The 19,288-nt window shown below is 34.8% G+C and overlaps 1 protein-coding gene across 1 annotated transcript in view; it reads right to left on the reverse strand.

Moving 5' to 3' along the window:
- The window catches only part of LOC122816207 (deoxyribonuclease-1-like), a 136,861-nt gene that overhangs the window by 27,515 nt on the left and 90,058 nt on the right, over positions 1–19,288 (reverse strand). Inside the window, exons 5-6 of the mRNA XM_044088955.1 lie at positions 14,719–14,834; positions 4,426–4,538 (exon numbers count right to left, since the gene is read on the reverse strand). Of these exons, the coding sequence (XP_043944890.1) occupies positions 4,426–4,538; positions 14,719–14,834 (229 nt within the window). The remainder of the gene's footprint in view (positions 1–4,425; positions 4,539–14,718; positions 14,835–19,288) is intronic.

The raw sequence follows: 19,288 nt of genomic DNA on the forward strand, positions 1-19,288 counted from the left end.
TACATAACTGTAATAAGACTGAATCATATCAGTTACATAACTGTAATAAGACTGAATCATATTAGTTACATAACTGTTATAAGACTGAATCATATCAGTTACATAACTGTAATAAGACTGAATCATATTAGTTACATAACTGTAATAAGACTGAATTATATCAGTTACATAACTGTAATAAGACTGAATCATGTCAGTTACATAACTGTAATAAGACTGAATCATATTAGTTGCATAACTGTAATAAGACTGAATCATATCAGTTACATAACTGTAATAAGACTGAATCATATTAGTTACATAACTGTAATAAGACTGAATCATGTCAGTTACGTAACTGTAATAAGACTGAATCATAGTTACATAACTGTAATAAGACTGAAACATATCAGTTACATAACTGTAATAAGACTGAATCATATTAGTTACATAACTGTAATAAGACTGAATCATATTAGTTACATAACTGTAATAAGACTGAATCATATCAGTTACATAACTGTAATAAGACTGAATCATATCAGTTACATAACTTAAATAAGACTGAATCATATTAGTTACATAACTATAATAAAACTGAATCATATCAGTTACAAAACTGTAATAAGACTGAATCATATTATTCAGTTACATAACTGTAATAAGACTGAATCATATTAGTTACATAACTGTAAAAAGACTGAATCATATTAGTCATATAACTGTAATAAGACTGAATCATATCAGTTACATAACTGTAATAAGACTGAATCATATTAGTTACATAACTGTAATAAGACTGAATCATATCAGTTACAAAACTGTAATAAGACTGAATCATATCAGTTGCATAACTGTAATAAGACTGAATCATATCAGTTACATAGCTGTAATAAAACTGAATCATATCAGTTACATAACTGTAATAAGACTGAATCATACTAGTCAGTTACATAACTGTAATAAGACTGAATCATATCAGTTGCATAATTGTAATAAGACTGAATCATATCAGTTACATAACTGTAATAAGACTGAATCATATCAGTTACATAAATGTAATAAGAATGAATCATATTAGTTACATAACTGTAATAAGACTGAATCATATTAGTTACGTAACTGTTATAAGACTGAATCATATTAGTCACATAACTGTAATAAGATTGAATCATATCAGTTACATAACTGTAATAAGACTGAATCATATCAGTTACATAACTGTAATAAGACTGAATCATATTAGTTACATAACTGTTATAAGACTGAATCATATCAGTTACATAACTAATAAGACTGAATCATATTAGTTACATAACTGTAATAAGACTGAATCATATCAGTTACATAACTGTAATAAGACTGAATCATATTAGTTACATAACTGTAATAAGACTGAATCATATCAGTTACATAACTGTAATAAGACTGAATCATATCAGTTACAAAACTGTAAGAAGATTGAAACATAGTTACATAACTGTAATAAGACTGAATCATATTAGTTGCATAACTGTAATAAGACTGAATCATATCAGTTACATAACTGTAATAAGACTGAATCATATTAGTTACATAACTGTAATAAGACTGAATCATGTCAGTTACATAACTGTAATAAGACTGAATCATCGTTACATAACTGTAATAAGACTGAAACATATCAGTTACATAACTGTAATAAGACTGAATCATATTAGTTACATAACTATAATAAAACTGAATCATATCAGTTACAAAACTGTAATAAGACTGAATCATATTATTCAGTTACATAACTGTAATAAGACTGAATCATATCAGTTACATAACTGTAATAAGACTGAATCATATCAGTTACATAACTGTAATAAGACTGAATCATGTCAGTTACATAACTGTAATAAGACTGAATCATATCAGTTACATAACTGTAATAAGACTGAATCATATCAGTTACATAACTGTAATAAGACTGAATCATGTCAGTTACATAACTGTAATAAGACTGAATCATATCAGTTACATAACTGTAATAAGACTGAATCATATTAGTCACATAACTGTAATAAGACTGAATCATATCAGTTACATAACTGTAATAAGACTGAATCATAGTTACATAACTGTAATAAAACTGAATCATATTAGTTACATAACTGTAATAAGACTGAATCATATCAGTTACATAACTGTAATAAGACTGAATCATATCAGTTACATAACTGTAATAAGACTGAATCATATTAGTCACATAACTGTAATAAGACTGAATCATATTAGTCACATAACTGTAATAAGACTGAATCATAGTTACATAACTGTAATAAGACTGAATCATATCAGTTACATAACTGTAATAAGACTGAATCATATCAGTTACATAACTGTAATAAGACTGAATCATGTCAGTTACATAACTGTAATAAGACTGAATCATATCAGTTACATAACTGTAATAAGACTGAATCATGTCAGTTACATAACTGTAATAAGACTGAATCATATCAGTTACAAAACTGTAATAAGACTGAATCATATAAGTTACATAACTGTAATAAGACTGAATCATGTCAGTTACATAACTGTAATAAGACTGAATCATATCAGTTACATAACTGTAATAAGACTGAATCATATTAGTCACATAACTGTAATAAGAATGAATCATATCAGTTACATAACTGTAATAAGACTGAATTATATCAGTTACATAACTGTAATAAGACTGAATCATATTAGTTACATAACTGTAATAAGACTGAATCATATTAGTTACATAACTATAATAAGAATGAATCATATCAGTTACATAACTGTAATACGACTGAATCATATTAGTCACATAAGCTGTAATACTCTTGTTATTTCACTATTTGTCTTGTCATTAGGCTAGGTTCATGGCTGAAAATGGTCCTTGAACTAACTGGAATGGTTGCTGGTATGTAGAAAGTTAAGTGAGGTAACTGTGGTTAGCAGAAAGGCTAGGTGTAGAGGGGTGCTTCTGTTGGCAATGTAGAGAAAGAGCAGTCAAGCTGATACAGAATGTGCAAAGGAGAGCTGAATGGAGACAGGGAAGGAGAGAGGGAGGGTTTTTTTTCTTCTTTTTGTTTTTTGTGAGGCAAGGGTCAATGTGTATGATTTCTACACACTGTATTGAAGAACGGAAAAAGAATATGACATGAATAAGTTGTGGACATGTCACACCACCAGTGGAAGTGAGAGTAGCAAAGTTTAGCAAGAGTAGCAGAAGCAAACACAGGTTGCATAGGTAGAAGGTGCCACATTCAAGACCGAATAAAAATACATTATAGGAATCATTCATTATATCAAGTCAGACATTGTCAAAATAAAGTTTTGGAGTATCATTTTTTTACAAGTCCATTCCCTCAGCTGTTGCGGTTCAATTTTAGCAGAATAAGTGACTGGGTATTTTCTGTTCGATTACTCCACTAACTTAAAACATAGTGCATGCTTTGTGCAGCAGCAGCACACAGTAGGATAAGGGGATTTGTCCTTTTTCCACGGATGTGTGATCTTGGAGTTGGTATATATAAATATGCAAAGGTTTGGGGTGCTGTCTTTCTATTTTATTTATTTTTAGGCTGTTTGGTTCAATGAAACTGTTTTAACTTGATATGCTGCTTGTTGACAGTTTGATTCTTGATGGAATGAATCATTAATGAATCAAACTAGTTTCTATTATTTCATAGTGGTTGTGCTCAGACCTGGAATGCCTTAACAGAGGAAACTGGGTAATGGAAATATCAAAGGGACTTGTGTGTACATTAGGTAGACAGTGGGAAACAAAAAGGCAACTGCAGAGACTAGCTGCAGCTCTCATATGAATTTAGTAAAGCACAAGTGATCAGCATTGTTCAGATCTATATAAATGCCATTGTTAGAATAATCTGCTGCACCATCCATTTTAGGTATTTCAGGCAGGTAATATTTAATGATTCATCAATCTGCTCATTATAGTCTCACTTTTCAATAAAAAAACATTTATATGGAATGCGCCTTGTGAAAATCCTGCTCAAAATGTACCATGAGTCCTGCGGGAGGAGAGCGACTCCTACTTTCTATAGGTATTCTGTTGTGGAGGTGTAATAGTGGAGGTGCATTTCACTGGGTGTTTCACGTTGGTGCAAGTTGATAAGATGCAGTGTAATGGAATGTATGACACAGTTGACTAATATCTCCTACAGTACAGAAATTAAACCTCATTTATTCTATAGCCTGAACTTAGTATACAACATTTTGTTTGTGAAAATTGTATTTCTTATTTTGATGCCTTTTTATTTACATTGAAAAGCATTTATGCTATGTTAGTGTAAATTATGAAACCTGCTGTGAAGGCTGAAACAAGAGTTATCTTGAAAACACTTTAAGTGTACCATTATACATCAGCAGTGAATATGTAAGACACCTTAAGTTCTTTTTTCCTCATCCACATTCAGTACTTACATTTGTTTTCCATTTGTCCTGGATGTCAAGAACAACATCATACAGGGCATCTATTTCCTGCACAGCCTCATCAGGGGATGTATGCTGTGGTACTATTACAAACTCTGGAGAAGCTGCAAAAAAAAAAAAAAAAAAAAAATTGGTCTGAGAGACAAAAAGATCAATAGAACAATGCATTCAGTAGGATACTGCCTAAAGAGTAGATCATTTTGTATCTGTATACACACTGCCCAAAACTGTAGAAATGCACATCTGACACATTCCCAGTAATGCGTATGGGAGATTTATACTGCTTTATATAGCACTGTGGCATTTACAGGGCATTGAACCACTGCAGACAATGTCACAGCAGTGCAATGATACCAACATCAAAAGCAGTACGTTACCCACTCTGCAGTGGAGTGCTTGAACATCTGAAATGCACTGCAATACTCAGATATCTTAGATCTGTATGAAATAGTTTGTGTCTTTAAAAACATATTTTAATCCATCCTCAGGAACATGGAGCCTATTCCACAAAAAATGACAAAAGATGCATTAATGTTTTGGGTAACTACTGAAATCTTATACCTAATGAAGGAACTTATTCACCTTTTGAAGCTATATCATAAATATAAAGCTCCCCAGCATCAACAACTCTACATGAAGGAGCACAACAAAGTGAAACAATTAAATGAAATTATTAAAATCAAAAAAGCTTAGTTTCTGTCACATCAGATTAATTCCTATCACAACTAAAAGCAGTTTGGGCAAAGTATTAACAACTTGCTCCATTCTGGGAAGGCTTGCCAGACTGGTCCTGCCACACATTAAAAAACAATCAGAAGTACATAATGTGCAGCATTATTGTCTGACAAAAATCCATACTAATTTACCAGAAAAACACAAATTCTATGATGAACTTGGCAAAAATACAAGGAAAATTAGGGACCTTTTATGAAACTGTGTATATTTGAGAGGAATGTTTTTTGGTGACAGTTTGTGTCAGCTGTCCACAGCTTTCCAGGACATCCCTGTTTTCTCTCACATTTAGTCCTATCCCCTCATACAGTATCTTATGGATAGTATTATGGAGTGTATCCCAATGGAAGGACTGGCCACTGAACAATACTTTGGCGGCCAGACTTCTTTCTTGTGGTATATGCTTGGTTTACAATGGCCACACTGACTGGGCTCTCCAATCAGTGTGCATTATATATATTATATATGTTATATATATTTGATGTATATTACCTACCCCTGTTCTTTACAATGGTGTAGCTTTTATCACATGTGTAGAAGCTGTACATTGCTTTAAGGATTCTTTCCCACAACCCTTTATATACTATTTTATTTTTAGATCTTGAGTTACACATTACCTATTTCATGCATTGCTATTTGTTTTCTTCTAAATTTTCACATATACACATATCAATTTGCTTGTGTCTAAAGCAGCATCAAATGTACTATACAAGTCATACCTCTCAACTGTACAGATTTTCGCAGAATGTCCAGATTTTTGCCTCATATCTTTGGTGTGTTCCTCCTAAAATCTGTACTCTTCTGGCAAATAGCTGAGGATTGAAGTCATTAAATAATGACAAACATTTGATTTTATTATTATATATGATAATATATTATTTTATTATTCTATCAACTTTCTAAGTTTGTAAGAGAAATATTTAAAATCTGTCCCTATTTGTCCCCCATCATTTTAGGGTTTGTCCAGATTTTTGCTCTAAGAGGTATACATATTGTTACTTTTTCATATCATTCATACATTTAAGAATATGTAGGGCTTCACATATATTTCAATAAAAAATATATACATGTAGTACTAGAACTTTGACCTCCAGGTTAGCGCTGAAGATGTGTTCTGTTCAGAGGAACCTGCTTAATTAACATTATTAATAATCATTATCCAAACAGGTGTTAATTGGGCAAAATCCAGATCCACTAAACTATACCCATCAAAACTACACAAAAGAATGAATTACAGGAAATGGGACATATCAGAACAATGTATGTTGTTTCTGAATACAATGTTAAAAATTTATCTGATGTAATATAAATAGTGAGAAATTCACAGCAGAATTTGTTACAAGATCATTTATTTGTTTTCCCAAATATCTCCATATCCACTGCCTAGAAATTTCTTTGATAACACACCAACCATATCTCCTAACAGGGCCAGCCTTAGCTGAAATGGCGCCCTAGGCGAAGTAGTGCTCCGGCGCCCCTTAAGCCCCACCCACAACATACTCAAGAAACACCCCCATTTCAGCCACACCCACAGGTAGGTCACTCCCCAAGAAAGCCACTCCAGTCATTTCCTTACATCATTTAAATGCATAAGAAGAAAAAAGATGCCTTGTAATGTAGTTAACCTACAACTACCTTTGTGTATGGATTCTAAAAGAGGAGTTATTAGCAAATTTGGCTATTTGATTATAGCAGGTTGCCAGTTTGCTGGTTTCTGTTTTGGATAGATTTGTTAAGATTGGGGATGCATAAAGTAATGTTGAGAGCAAGTGAGTGCGAGCAATTGTGGTCCTAGCAGTATGGGTCAAGTAGGATTTGTGTTTGTAGAGACTACCTAGCTTTCTGCGAGTGTTTTTAATAGCTAGATTAATGTGGATATCAAACTTTAACTTGTTATTAATAGTGACGCCTAGTAATTTTGTGTGAAATTCGGGTGTGATAAGTGTACCATTTTTAGAGTAAATATTGAAAGTGGTGGTAAGGCTGGTATTTTGTGAGGTGACATCACTTGTTAGCCTGATTTTTGTCATAGGAAACTCAGCAGAACTGCTACAGAATTATTTTATTTAACATCTGGGAGGGTGGCCTAATGGTCAAGGTATTTGCCTTACAAACACAAGATACAGGGTTTGAGTTGATAACTGGCTAGGCTTACAATGGCTCGCAAGGGCAGTTAGCCTAGTACTAACCTATGAACCTATTTGTTTACCAGGATAGTCTGACTGGACAACTGGTGTCAGTTTTCAGCGGATTTTGGGGGAGAAAAGCTCCAGAAGAATATTTTTAGAATTTACAGAAGCCACTGAGATACAGAATCAAGACAGCACGGATGGCATTCTTGAACAGGGTAAGAAAGACACTATGTTCATGGCTTACTTAAAATTCTAGCCAGCCATCTGATACTGTACAAATGGGCAGTCTCGAGAGGGTCAGAGTACATAAAGTACACTCAAATGAAAGCAGAGTAACCAAGTGCATACCATAGGACCAAAGTCCTTTTCAACATCTTTATAGTAAACACTGCACTGGAGATGTGGTAACAAAATAAAAGCAGGTTCTTCTGCAGATGACAGTTACGCATATGGGTTTATATAGAGTAATGTCAAGAAAAAAGAAGACAAGCCTGAAAGAATAGAAAAAAAAGAATAAAAAACCTACATCTCAGCTGCTGGAGGGTTGGGGGTTTAAATACTACTGTTACGATAACCATATTGCTCTTGGGACACATGCACAATTTAAGCAAAAAGCTCAAGTTCTCTGTGACTACAGTAATCAATAAAAAACAGCACCTGTGACACCCTGACAAATCTGCCATTTAATACTTGCCCAATAATATTTTAAAGAGATACCCAGTTTTCTTTGGAATACTGGGCTAGAAACATGCAAAAATGGCAAGCAGGCTCACCAAACTCCCAGAAAAACAATTTTATGAAGTATCAACAAGACACCATAAAAAGTGCCATCTTACAGATTCGGCATGAACCAAGCAAGTGTCCCCAATCAAACAGGTTTTAGCTATTTTAAGTGACCAGGTATAACTTGTTCCTTTTTTTTTTTAGGAACCAATGGCTTCCCTATATTTTTAGTGACTTCATCTTTCTGAATAGCTTCTCTGTTTTCAAAAGCATCCTGTAAAGTCTGCCCTTGTTGTTCTTGAGAGATTGTATAACTCCCCCTATAATCATCATCCGGGGTAACACCATTTGTAGAAAAGGGGAACAAATTTAGGAAAGTCCTAACCTCGAGGCTTGCCTAGACTATCTCCTTGGTTACTGAGAAGGCTAAATGGGATTAATCCTGGAATCACAGCTGCCAAATGTCCAAGATTTTGCTTAACATACATATGAATAACCAGCTTTTTTGTTGCTAGTAATTAAACAATAATAAATCACAGCTGTCTGTTTCAATTAGTTAACCAATTTAGAAATCCATCACCAACAATAACTTTTAGTCTTTCACCTTTGAGAAGGATGGGCGACACGGAGATGCCACATAGCTCTGTTAACGACATACTGCTGCATCTGTCCCTGGTCCCCTCCACCCCCCTCGGAGTTTAACACAAGATTGTGGAAGTGGTTCGCCAAAACGTTATAGGCTCCTCTGGCCTGGTTTCTAGCAACTTCATTAAAGCTTCCCTTAACATGATCCTAACTCTGGACTGTGTCAGGAATGCTCGTTCGCATTCCTCTTTGAACGCTTTAGAGTCCGAACTATCCGCATTATGTAGTCGTCGCTTCTCCATCTTTTCTACTAGCATTTAATTATTAATTAGGAGAAAACCACACCAAACGCCATGTTGTTAAACATTAAATCAGTTTCGCACTTAAGAAAGGTTGATACTCTATTGCTAGTTTAGCCACTTAATAACTTTAGAAATACCAAAGTAAGATCATTGACATCTAATAACAACCCAACTACACAAACGTTAAGACTTCACACCGCGTTACTGAGCGGAAGCAATGCCCTTTAAGGACAAGTCTTCCGGACTTGTTGTTAAGGCGACAAGAGAAACAGGTGCCACTGTTCAGTATCGGAACTTAGTACTAAAATATAAGTAGAATGAAAACTTAGCTAATGCAGATGTTCAGTTTCACAATACTGCAACTAAAACCATAAACAATGAAGCAGAGTACAGGCGAAACGGAAGACAAATATAATTTTATTCCGTAATACTACACAGAAGTGTACGCCAGTCAACAACTTTACCACTTTTTCAGAATTGCCTCCACACAAACCACGTACAGTTTCTAAACTACGTACACCATTAACTGTCCAAGAAAAGCACTCCAGAGTGCACATTCAAGGCTCGGTTATGATTACAAACTTTTTCCTCTTTTTTGTAAGTCCCACTGGCTACCGGCTCAGATGCCATCATTTTTTTTCTTAATCTCAGCCCCGCTGTGTATTTCTCCGCCCAAAACAGACACGAATGACGTCATTGACACGAGCTAGGAAAGAGAATACAGCAAGTTCTGTGAGATAAATTTTGAAACCTGCCATACCAGTAAATGACTAATTTTATGTATTATTTAGGATTCTGCTGATGTGAAGACTACACCAAGCTATAAAAGTGGGAGGGCGCTCACCCTTCCCCCTCTCCCTATTGTTTTGGTGCCCATCACTCAGACAGGGCACCAAGAAGATAGCAAAATAATAAAATAAGTAAATACATAAAATGCGCCCTTTACGAGGCCGGCCTGTATGGCGCCCTAGGCGGTCGCCTAGTTCGCCTATGCCTAAGGCCGGCCATGTCTCCTAATACCCCAGTACTCTAATTACTTTCAGATTCCCCCTTTTACTTAAATCTAACAACAAAAGCAAATGTGGAAATGTGGAAATTTTACTAGAGCAATCATACTATCACATCAACCCTGACTGTTACATATTAAACTATTCATCATTTTATGTGGAATCTAAGCTTATATTTCTAATCTTACATTGACAGCAAAAAAATAAATAAATAAAATCTACCAGTTTTAAACATACACTAATTTTACTGCATCTAAATAATATATATAATATATAATAATAAAATCAAATGTTTGTCATTATTTAATGACTTCAATCCTCAGCTATTTGCCAGAAGAGTACAGATTTTAGGAGGAACACACCAAAGATATGAGGCAAAAATCTGGACATTCTGCGAAAATCTGTACAGTTGAGAGGTATGATGCATAGTACATTTTATGCTGTTTTAGACACAAACAAGTTAATATGCGTATGTGGTGTCTCCACCATCAACAAACTACTACTATCCTATTGCAAAAATTTGCACCAGATTGCAATGCTAGAGACAGTAATATACAGACAAATGCTGGAATACACTGAAACATAGAGGGCCAGATTCCAAAAGAGTTGCTCTCAGTGTAAGTCTGCACTGATTCTGAAAGACCTACTCTCATTATAAGTGACTTACTTCGATGTAAAGCCTATCTATGAAAAGGCTTGCTATGGGGACTAGATTCCAGAACACCTGCTCTCAAAATAAGTGGTCACTTACACGGAGAGCAAGTCTTTTGGAATCAGGGCCTACCCAAATGCAGTACCATAGCTTTGATTATTTCCAAATATTTTGCAATAGGGAGCAAGACTTATAAACAGGTGCAATATTTCTAGATTTAAGCATCCTTTTAAAAAATTAAATCATAATGTTTTACTGTATAATTTAGACTTCTCACCTGAAAAATTCAGTGGTTTTCCAACTATCCCTGTAAAACAACATTTTTTTATATACATGTTCAACAATGCTCACTTGGACATTAGTACATTTCCAAGGGAATCTCAAATGGGTACTGATTACACTTACGTTTTATTAAGGACTTGCCATGGGGTCATCCACATATTACCTGTAAGGTGGTAGATGGAACTTACTGACTACATGCCAAAACTAGCAGAAAGATAAGCTTGTGATGTATTTCCCAACATCTAAAAGGTGCATAACATATTTTGTAATGCATGGAGTGCTCTGATCTTTCTAATGTACAAATTATATTTAGCAAGCTTTAATCCCTGGATTATGCACAAAATGGGTTTGTATTTGTAACAGTGATGTTATGATGTCAATCTACTGGGTGTCAGTGCACTGTCTGTTTGATCAAGTGCCCTACATCCATATATATATATATATATATATATATATATATATATATATATATATGTAGTGTGGTTCGCGCAGTTCAGCGTTGACATCTTCGTCGCACAAAGCAGGGATCGACAATTTGATAGTAAACCTATATATATATATATATATATATAAATATATATATATATATGTATGTATGTATAGTTACCACACATCCTGTTGAGGTCAAAAGTACTCATTGATGACTATAGGACTAAGCAAAAAAGCAACACCAGATGGTGTTTTTACTGAGGAGGTGGGCATGCAGTCTCTGGAACTTAGACTGGATGGCAAGTCCAAAATCTTTGGATATAGTGAAAATTTTAACGGTGGAGGTGAGGGTGTATGTACGAGTGTTCACTTGTTACAGTTAGAGTAAGGACCAAGGAAGGGGATAGATCTTGTGTTGCACATGAATATTGGTGTATTCATAGGTTCATAGATTACTACTAGGCTAACTTCTCTTGCAAACCATTTTAAGCCTAGCCAATTATCCCCTGTGAAATTCAAACCCTGTAACTTCTGTTTGTAAGGCAAACACCTTAACCATTAGGCCACTCTCCCAACCACCCAACTTAGTCTGTTTGCATATGAGTGTGTGTGTGTGTGTGTGTGTGTGTGTGTGTGTGTGTGTGTGTGTGTGTGTGTGTGTGTGTGTGTGTGTGTGTGAGAGACTGTGTGTCTGTGTGTCTCTCTGTCTTGTTTAGTGATACTGCTAGGGAAATGTTTTTGTAAGGTAATATGTAGGTTTGGAGTTACGGGAAGAGTTACAGTTTCCACACATGAGTAAAGCAGTGCGTGGAGGGAAAGCCAGAGCAGCCAGTGCAAAATCCACATGGGCACAATGAACACTCAGAGTGTGAACAAAGTGCACTCCAGATGGTAATCATATCAAACTAGAGTCAGGTTTTGCCAGTAGCAGTAATAGGTCTTACACCATTACACTGCTTGTGCTTCAAACATTCCTCTTAAAACTGTGTTTCTTTCTCTAGTAAGTGTTGTCTGCCACAAATATGACACCCTTCCCTCTCCACATTTCTCAGAAGCAAACATGTCCATATCCTCGCATATAACTTCTCTTTCTACATTGCGCATGCCTTTACAACCTCCACTGTCCCTTACCAGGCCTGGAAGCCTGACCGCCACCCCTCCATCATTGTGGCTTTCTGCTGCTTGACACACAAGTGCCCATTACTCTGCTCCTCCACAAAACCTGCTTTCCTCTTCTGGTTCCCCTTTGTCTTTATTGCATGTACTTTGCAATCATAGCATTAAATTGTTGAGAATATGAACATCTGAGTGGTTGTCTAGTGATGGATAAATGCAGTAAAGTAGTAGAAACAGCTACATTACAGTAGGAAAACAGGAAAATGTAGGTTTTATTGCAGCATTAGACATAGCTGTACTCTGCAGCACTAAGGCCATCTGTACTGTAATACAAAAATAGAAACATTTTTCGTACTGCAACATCTATTAATTGATTTAAATTTCAATTGCCAGGATGTCCATTGGGTTGATATCCATTTTCCGCTGAATTTAATGGAGAAGCTCAATTTAATACACAGATATTAAAAAAACATGATTATGCAAGTAACTCTGGATATCAAACATGTTAACAATAATTACAGATAGAATTAATGAAATCATGCAATTAATTGGACAGATTTAACTAACACATCTTGCAGATCCTACTGAAGTAAGCAAATTTAAAAAATATCTACTAATTGTCAGAAAAGCAAATGTTGTAGCAATAATACAAATATAATGAATGACAGTAAGCAGTTTATACAGTACTGACTAACTACATAATGTGATATGGCTTGGGGCAATTACACAAAGCAGACATTCTGGCAACTACATAGCAGCTCATTTAATTGAAACATCCGCATTGCTGAGTTGGTTTGAACTGGTCTCGTGATTGGCTTTTAGCCAATGGAAATGAATGGACTACAGACAACTCTCACTCAGTACGTCATTCCTCAGGCATCTGTACTATATTATAGCAGCTGAGGTTTCTTCTCCACCAGGACTTAACACACTCTAAACATTGTACCTCTGCACTTATATGCCTGCATGGTGCCAAACTGGGGTGGCTAACAGAACATTTTCTCCTAGTTCTACAGAAAAAGAAATATCCAATAAAAAAACATAAGCACATTTGGACTGAAGAAAGCAAAGCAGTAACCTCTTATTGAACTAGTCAAGTTTTCATTTTGGATTGTAATCATGCTGACAGTCTATACAAAATTTTTACTAGTTCAGTGAAATTTGACCATTGCATTTCATTCAGTGACGTGCATTTTCTGAGCTTGATTTTAAATGGTTTGTGTGAAGTTATTAGTTATTTAAATGTTATTTCATTGTCTAACCAAGTCACTTTTCAGCAAAACCAGATTCATTCAGCCCAGCCTATCAAACAGGAAATTATCAGCAACTTTAACACTTTAATCTAAGGTTTTATGAATTTTTATATAATTATATTAACTAAGGAGATATAGGGAGGGGGTATTGAGAGACATCTCTCCTCCAAACACACAGAAAAACATTTGGCAATTGATGGTTTGGTTAGCCATGAGTGAAGGGTTGGGTTTTGATGTGAAGGCAATTAAACTGAGAAACCATATCCATATCCATATCCATATATATGGTCACAAAATTATGTCTATTATGTAGCCCTATTTTGAGTGAAAACTTTAAAACTATGTATAATCTGCTATGTCACAATGAGTAAACTGTTGGAGTCTATTCACCTTTGTAAGCTGACAGTAAGAGGAGAGTACCAGAGCAATGTATAAATCATAGTATTAACCAAGTATATTAGAATACTAGAGACTTGTGCTGACAGTAACAGGAGAGTACCACAGCAATGTATAAAGTTGTATTATTAGCCAGGTATAGTAGAATGCTAGAGATTTGTGCTGACAGTAACAGGAGAGTACCACAGCAATGTACAAAGTTGTATTATTAGCCAGGTATAGTAGAATACTAGAGATCTGTGCAGTTAAAGTAACAGGAGAGTACCACAGCAATGTATAAAATCATAGTATTAGCCAAGTATACTAGAATACTAGAGACTTGTGCTGACAGTAACAGGAGAGTACCACAGCAATGTATAAAGTTGTATTATTAGCCAGGTATAGTAGAATGCTAGAGATTTGTGCTGACAGTAACAGGAGAGTACCACAGCAATGTATAAAGTTGTATTATTAGCCAGGTATAATAGAATGCTAGAGATCTGTGCTGACAGTAACAGGAGAGAACCACAGCAATGTATAAAGTTGTATTATTAGCCAGGTATAGTAGAATGCTAGAGATTTGTGCTGACAGTAACAGGAGAGTACCACAGCAATGTATAAAGTTGTATTATTAGCCAGATATAGTAGAATGCTAGAGATTTGTGCAGCCACAATTAACACCATGATAAAGGTTACCTGAGTTCAGAGGTAAAAACTTCACAACGTATGGCTCTCGATTAAAGGTGTCTGTTCCACAGGGTTCACACCCATCATCATAATGGTAGTCACCGGTGACGGCCACAGCCTGAGTCCTGAGTGACAAAGAGGTGAGTAACAACTGCCAAAGTACAGAAATTTCTGTAAAATAAATCTATTCCTACACAGAATATCAGGGAATATCCAGAGATGTGGGATTCCAAAACCTATCAAACCATACTGACACTAGTTAGTCAAGTGATGTCATACTTTTAAAATTAGATTTTTAGATGTTTTGTTTTACTCTCAAAGAAAAACATGTAGAAATGTATGCTTGATAAGAGGTTTAACATTAGTGATTAACTTCTGTTACATGACACTAATAAAATCTCATCTGATATGCATTTGATAGAAGTTAAAAGTCTTTTCGGTGTATTTCTGCTCTCCATCCCTCATATTTCAAAAGCTGCATTTTTTAAGTATTACATTTTCATTCCCCTAAACACAAAGAGTAACGAATGAGTACATAAGGATAAGACACAACCCATCAAAATATATTTAGTGAAAAACAAGACTCAAAACATGGAAATAACATCAGAAAGAAATTCAAGAAGTTCAGAAGTTTTCCTAGTTTACTCCACAGCAGAATTGATCAATTTTTGACTGCTTGCACATCGCTATGATGTGCAATGCTTAATTCTGCCTATGAGATTGCAGTATTTCAGAGAAACACAGGAAGTCATTTACATCTTTTTTATCGGTGCTTTCCCCAAAGATGTAGGAATCTCAGGGTGAGAATAATAAAGTAATAGGGTTATGGGAAGAAAAGCCTACCATAAAAGGAATGCAGTGGAGTATGCTCCCACCAAAAATATATATTTTAAATTATTTGGATATGTGTTACACAGAACTGTGTGTTGCTTGAGTAGTGTAGCAGAAATTCTTTCTCTGTGTGAGGAAATAGCTTTCATGTCTTTCTGTTCAAGGTGATTAAGAGGGTAAATAGAGTAGGTAAGTGTCTGAAAAGGCTAACAACAGGATGGGTGGAGGGGGGGTGTATGGAAAAGATGGTATAGTGGAGGCAGCATTAAAGTGGGAGATGTGCGTCAAAGACAGAGTGCTGGGATGTGTTTAAGGAGAAGTATAAAAGTAATGAAACAAGAAGGCAAAAGTGTCCAGAAAACAGTACAAATCTCCAAAATAATCAAATGTAGACACCAGGAAGACTAGTGCTCAAAAAAAATTACACTCCAAAACGTCCAGACAACTCGGTTTATTCCAAATGTACAAAGTGTACGGATTGTAATTAATGCTTAAATAGATCACCGTGTTTTCGTCCTCACCAAACAAGACTTCTTCAGATAATACATTAATTCATTATCTGAAGACATCCTGTTTGGTGAGGACAAAAACGCAATGATCTAGTTAAGTGTTAATAACAATCCATACGCTTTGTACAATTTGAATATACCTAGTTGTCCAAATGTTTTGGAGTGGATTCTTTTTTAGCACTAGTCTTCCGGGTGTCTACATTTGGTTATTTTGGAGATATGTTAAGAGATAGTTTCTGAAGGGAAATAAGGAGGAAGTAAAACATTTATTGGGAAATTTATAAGAAGGGAGAATTTAATGGGATCTTTGATTGATGAAGAGGGATATGAGAAATCTAGACAGGACCAGAGAAGGCGAGTGGCTTATATGTGCATGGTAAATTGTGTAAGACCTGTGTTAAGGAAAAAAGGGGAATGAACAATAAAAGCCATTTGCAAACAGGTAAGGCAAAGGACAGAAAAAGTAATAGTGGCTGAAGAGACTGATATTGTGTTAAACTTTTTAAAATGAAGATACTGTGCCATGGAAGGATGGGATTGGCTATACGTTTAATAAGAATTTGACTAGAGTTGAAAAGAAAATTTTTGTAGTGGAAATTAATGCTTGTTTAAGAGAGTGAGTTATTGGTGCCAGGATACACGAAACACTGGTGAAACTTCGTTGCAAAAAAAAAAAAAGAAGACAAAAGTGATAAGGAACTGGAGGCCTATAGCATTATGCAAAATGGATTAAAAAATATGAAAATACTTCAAATGAGTCTTAGACTTAGCTACTAAGAAGTTCAAATAGATGCTGTGTGTGGTGTAGTACAGATTTAGGTGAGGGAAATATTAATTATAATTATGGAGGTAGTGAATATTATTATGTAGAAAAATGATGAAGTAAAATTATTGAGCTCTAATATCAGCAAAGCATATACTGGTTTAAATCATGAGCAGGTATGGCATAGTTTGCTAAGGTTTTACACATAGGTTTTGAAACTGTGTATGGTCAGTACATAAGAATTCTTGTGTCAGTATTTGAATAACTGGCTGGCTGATAAGCTTAAAACAGAAAGAGGGGCAAGACTGCAGTTTCCATTAAGTGTGGTCATTTTTGTTTAATAATAAATGTTGCTATTTGTAACAGTGAAAAAACAGTGAAGCGCTTAGGTGGGAGACAAAGGGTGTGAATGTTTCTTTTTTATGTCATATGAAGATGATGCAGCTGTAGAAACAAAGACTATACTTTGGATGGTAGACATAATTATGCAATTTTAAGTAATTTAGGGTGACACTGGACTTACGTCAAGAGAAACATACTGGGTTTAGGTAGATTATGTAGGTGGGAGGGGTTTAAGTTACTGAAAAGGAAGTTAGGTTGCTATAGTGTTTTTGGAAAAACAAAGTACAGTTTGAAGAAAGTGGTGGGATCGTAGTAAATATGAAGGAAGCTGTCAAGTTGTGAAAGACTTTTTTTTCAAAACAAGATACATTTGGTAAATGATAAATTGTTAAATATATGTAGCTATATAATGAGTATATATACATACTTCAAGTGCTAAGAAAAATGTAAGACATTTTGGCTATTGCTTTTTTGCTTTGTTTTGCTTTGCTTTACTTTTTGGGGGTTCTCATTTTGATCTGATTAAATTGGTGGAGAGGACTCAGGTTATTACATCCATGATTTTTTAGTATAATTATAATTGTATTCTGTGTTATATAGATTGAAAGATAAAAGGGAGAATGTGTTAGGGCCAATATCATATGAAAAATATAATGATTATTGGGAAAGGTTCAATACAGGAAGAAGGAAATGAATAGCTGATGGAGAAGATATTAAGGAATATCAAATAGGATATTTTATGTGGAGGCTGAGATGTACTGATTTAGAGAAAGACAGAAGAAAATGGTGTAACAGGATTATGCAAGAGTTTTATTTAGAAAATGGATATTAGAGATTAAATGAAAGGCAATAAGAAAGGATAAGGGGGAGAAAAAGATTTAGAGGTATACATAAATCGGGAGATTTTTTAATGGAGATTTTCACTTAAGAAGTTTCCAATAAAAAGTAATGTGAAGTACAAAATTATACGAGGAAGGGAAGTATAATTTAGGGGAATGTGGGGTACAGAAGGGTGCAGACCATTTTTTTGAAGTTTAGTAGAATTATAGGATATTGGGAAAAGTATATGCTAATTGTATGACTGATGTAAGAAAACTGGATATTAATATAATATTATATGAACAGTATAGTGTAAAATATAATAAAGAAACTAAAAAAAGTTGACAGGGTTGTTAAGATGGAGTTTAGTTCACATGGATAGGTAGATGTCAAGATCTTTTATATAATGATTATTTATTCATTCATTCATTTTTTTTTAATGATTTGATTAAGCCATTTAAGTTATGGCTGTGGTAAAAGGGATGGAGCAATAAAATGGCAAATGTCTGTATAAAACATGTATTACTGCATGAAGAAATTTAGCTAGTAAAGATTTGTTTTCTTTTGTGTTTTTATAGTCAAAGATTGTATTATATTTTTTATTTTTATTTATATTTATTTACTGGGGGAATACACTGATCAGAAATGACCAACCGCTGGTACAGCCCTTGTGAGTACAATCACAGATGTGCAGACAATTGCAAGTGTATTATACAAAATATCAGAAACTAGTGTAAAACAAGCCAAAGATGTGACATCAAGCAGGCAACTTGTTTTATAGGCTGCATACAAATGTAGCCTCAAGTTGAACAGAGGAAATTGCTAGGAGGAGATTGACAAGGAGGTAGTACAAGGTGTTAGAGTTAGGTATACACACATAGTATGCATTGCATATTTATTTATTTGAATGTGTTTATCAGAGTGGAGTGCTGATCAGGTCTGATCAATTTCTATCACAGCCTGGGGACAATATATAAGAACAGTAACAATGATCAAAAAGGTAGAGATAAAATGAAAATAAAATATAAGTGACACAAATATAATTTCTTTCTTTTAACATGTATATGAGATAATTTGTTTCCTCATATTCGTTTTTATGATGTAAATATAGGGTGTTAAATGAAAAACACAGGGGCCTCAATATAATGTCTTGTCCAAAGAATGGCACACTCAGGGGTGCAGTCCCCCCACCATGCTGTACTGCAGCATCAGGACTGGCAATCTTAATCTAAGCACATGGTACAGAAACATAACCCACAGCTTCTTCCAGCATCAAAGACAAGTGTGCTGCCTGTTGAGACACTGACACTAGCAA

Source organism: Protopterus annectens, chromosome 12.part0 (assembly GCF_019279795.1).
Source record: "Protopterus annectens isolate FY-2018-M chromosome 12.part0, PAN1.0, whole genome shotgun sequence".
NCBI classification, from domain to species: Eukaryota; Metazoa; Chordata; order Ceratodontiformes; family Protopteridae; genus Protopterus; species Protopterus annectens.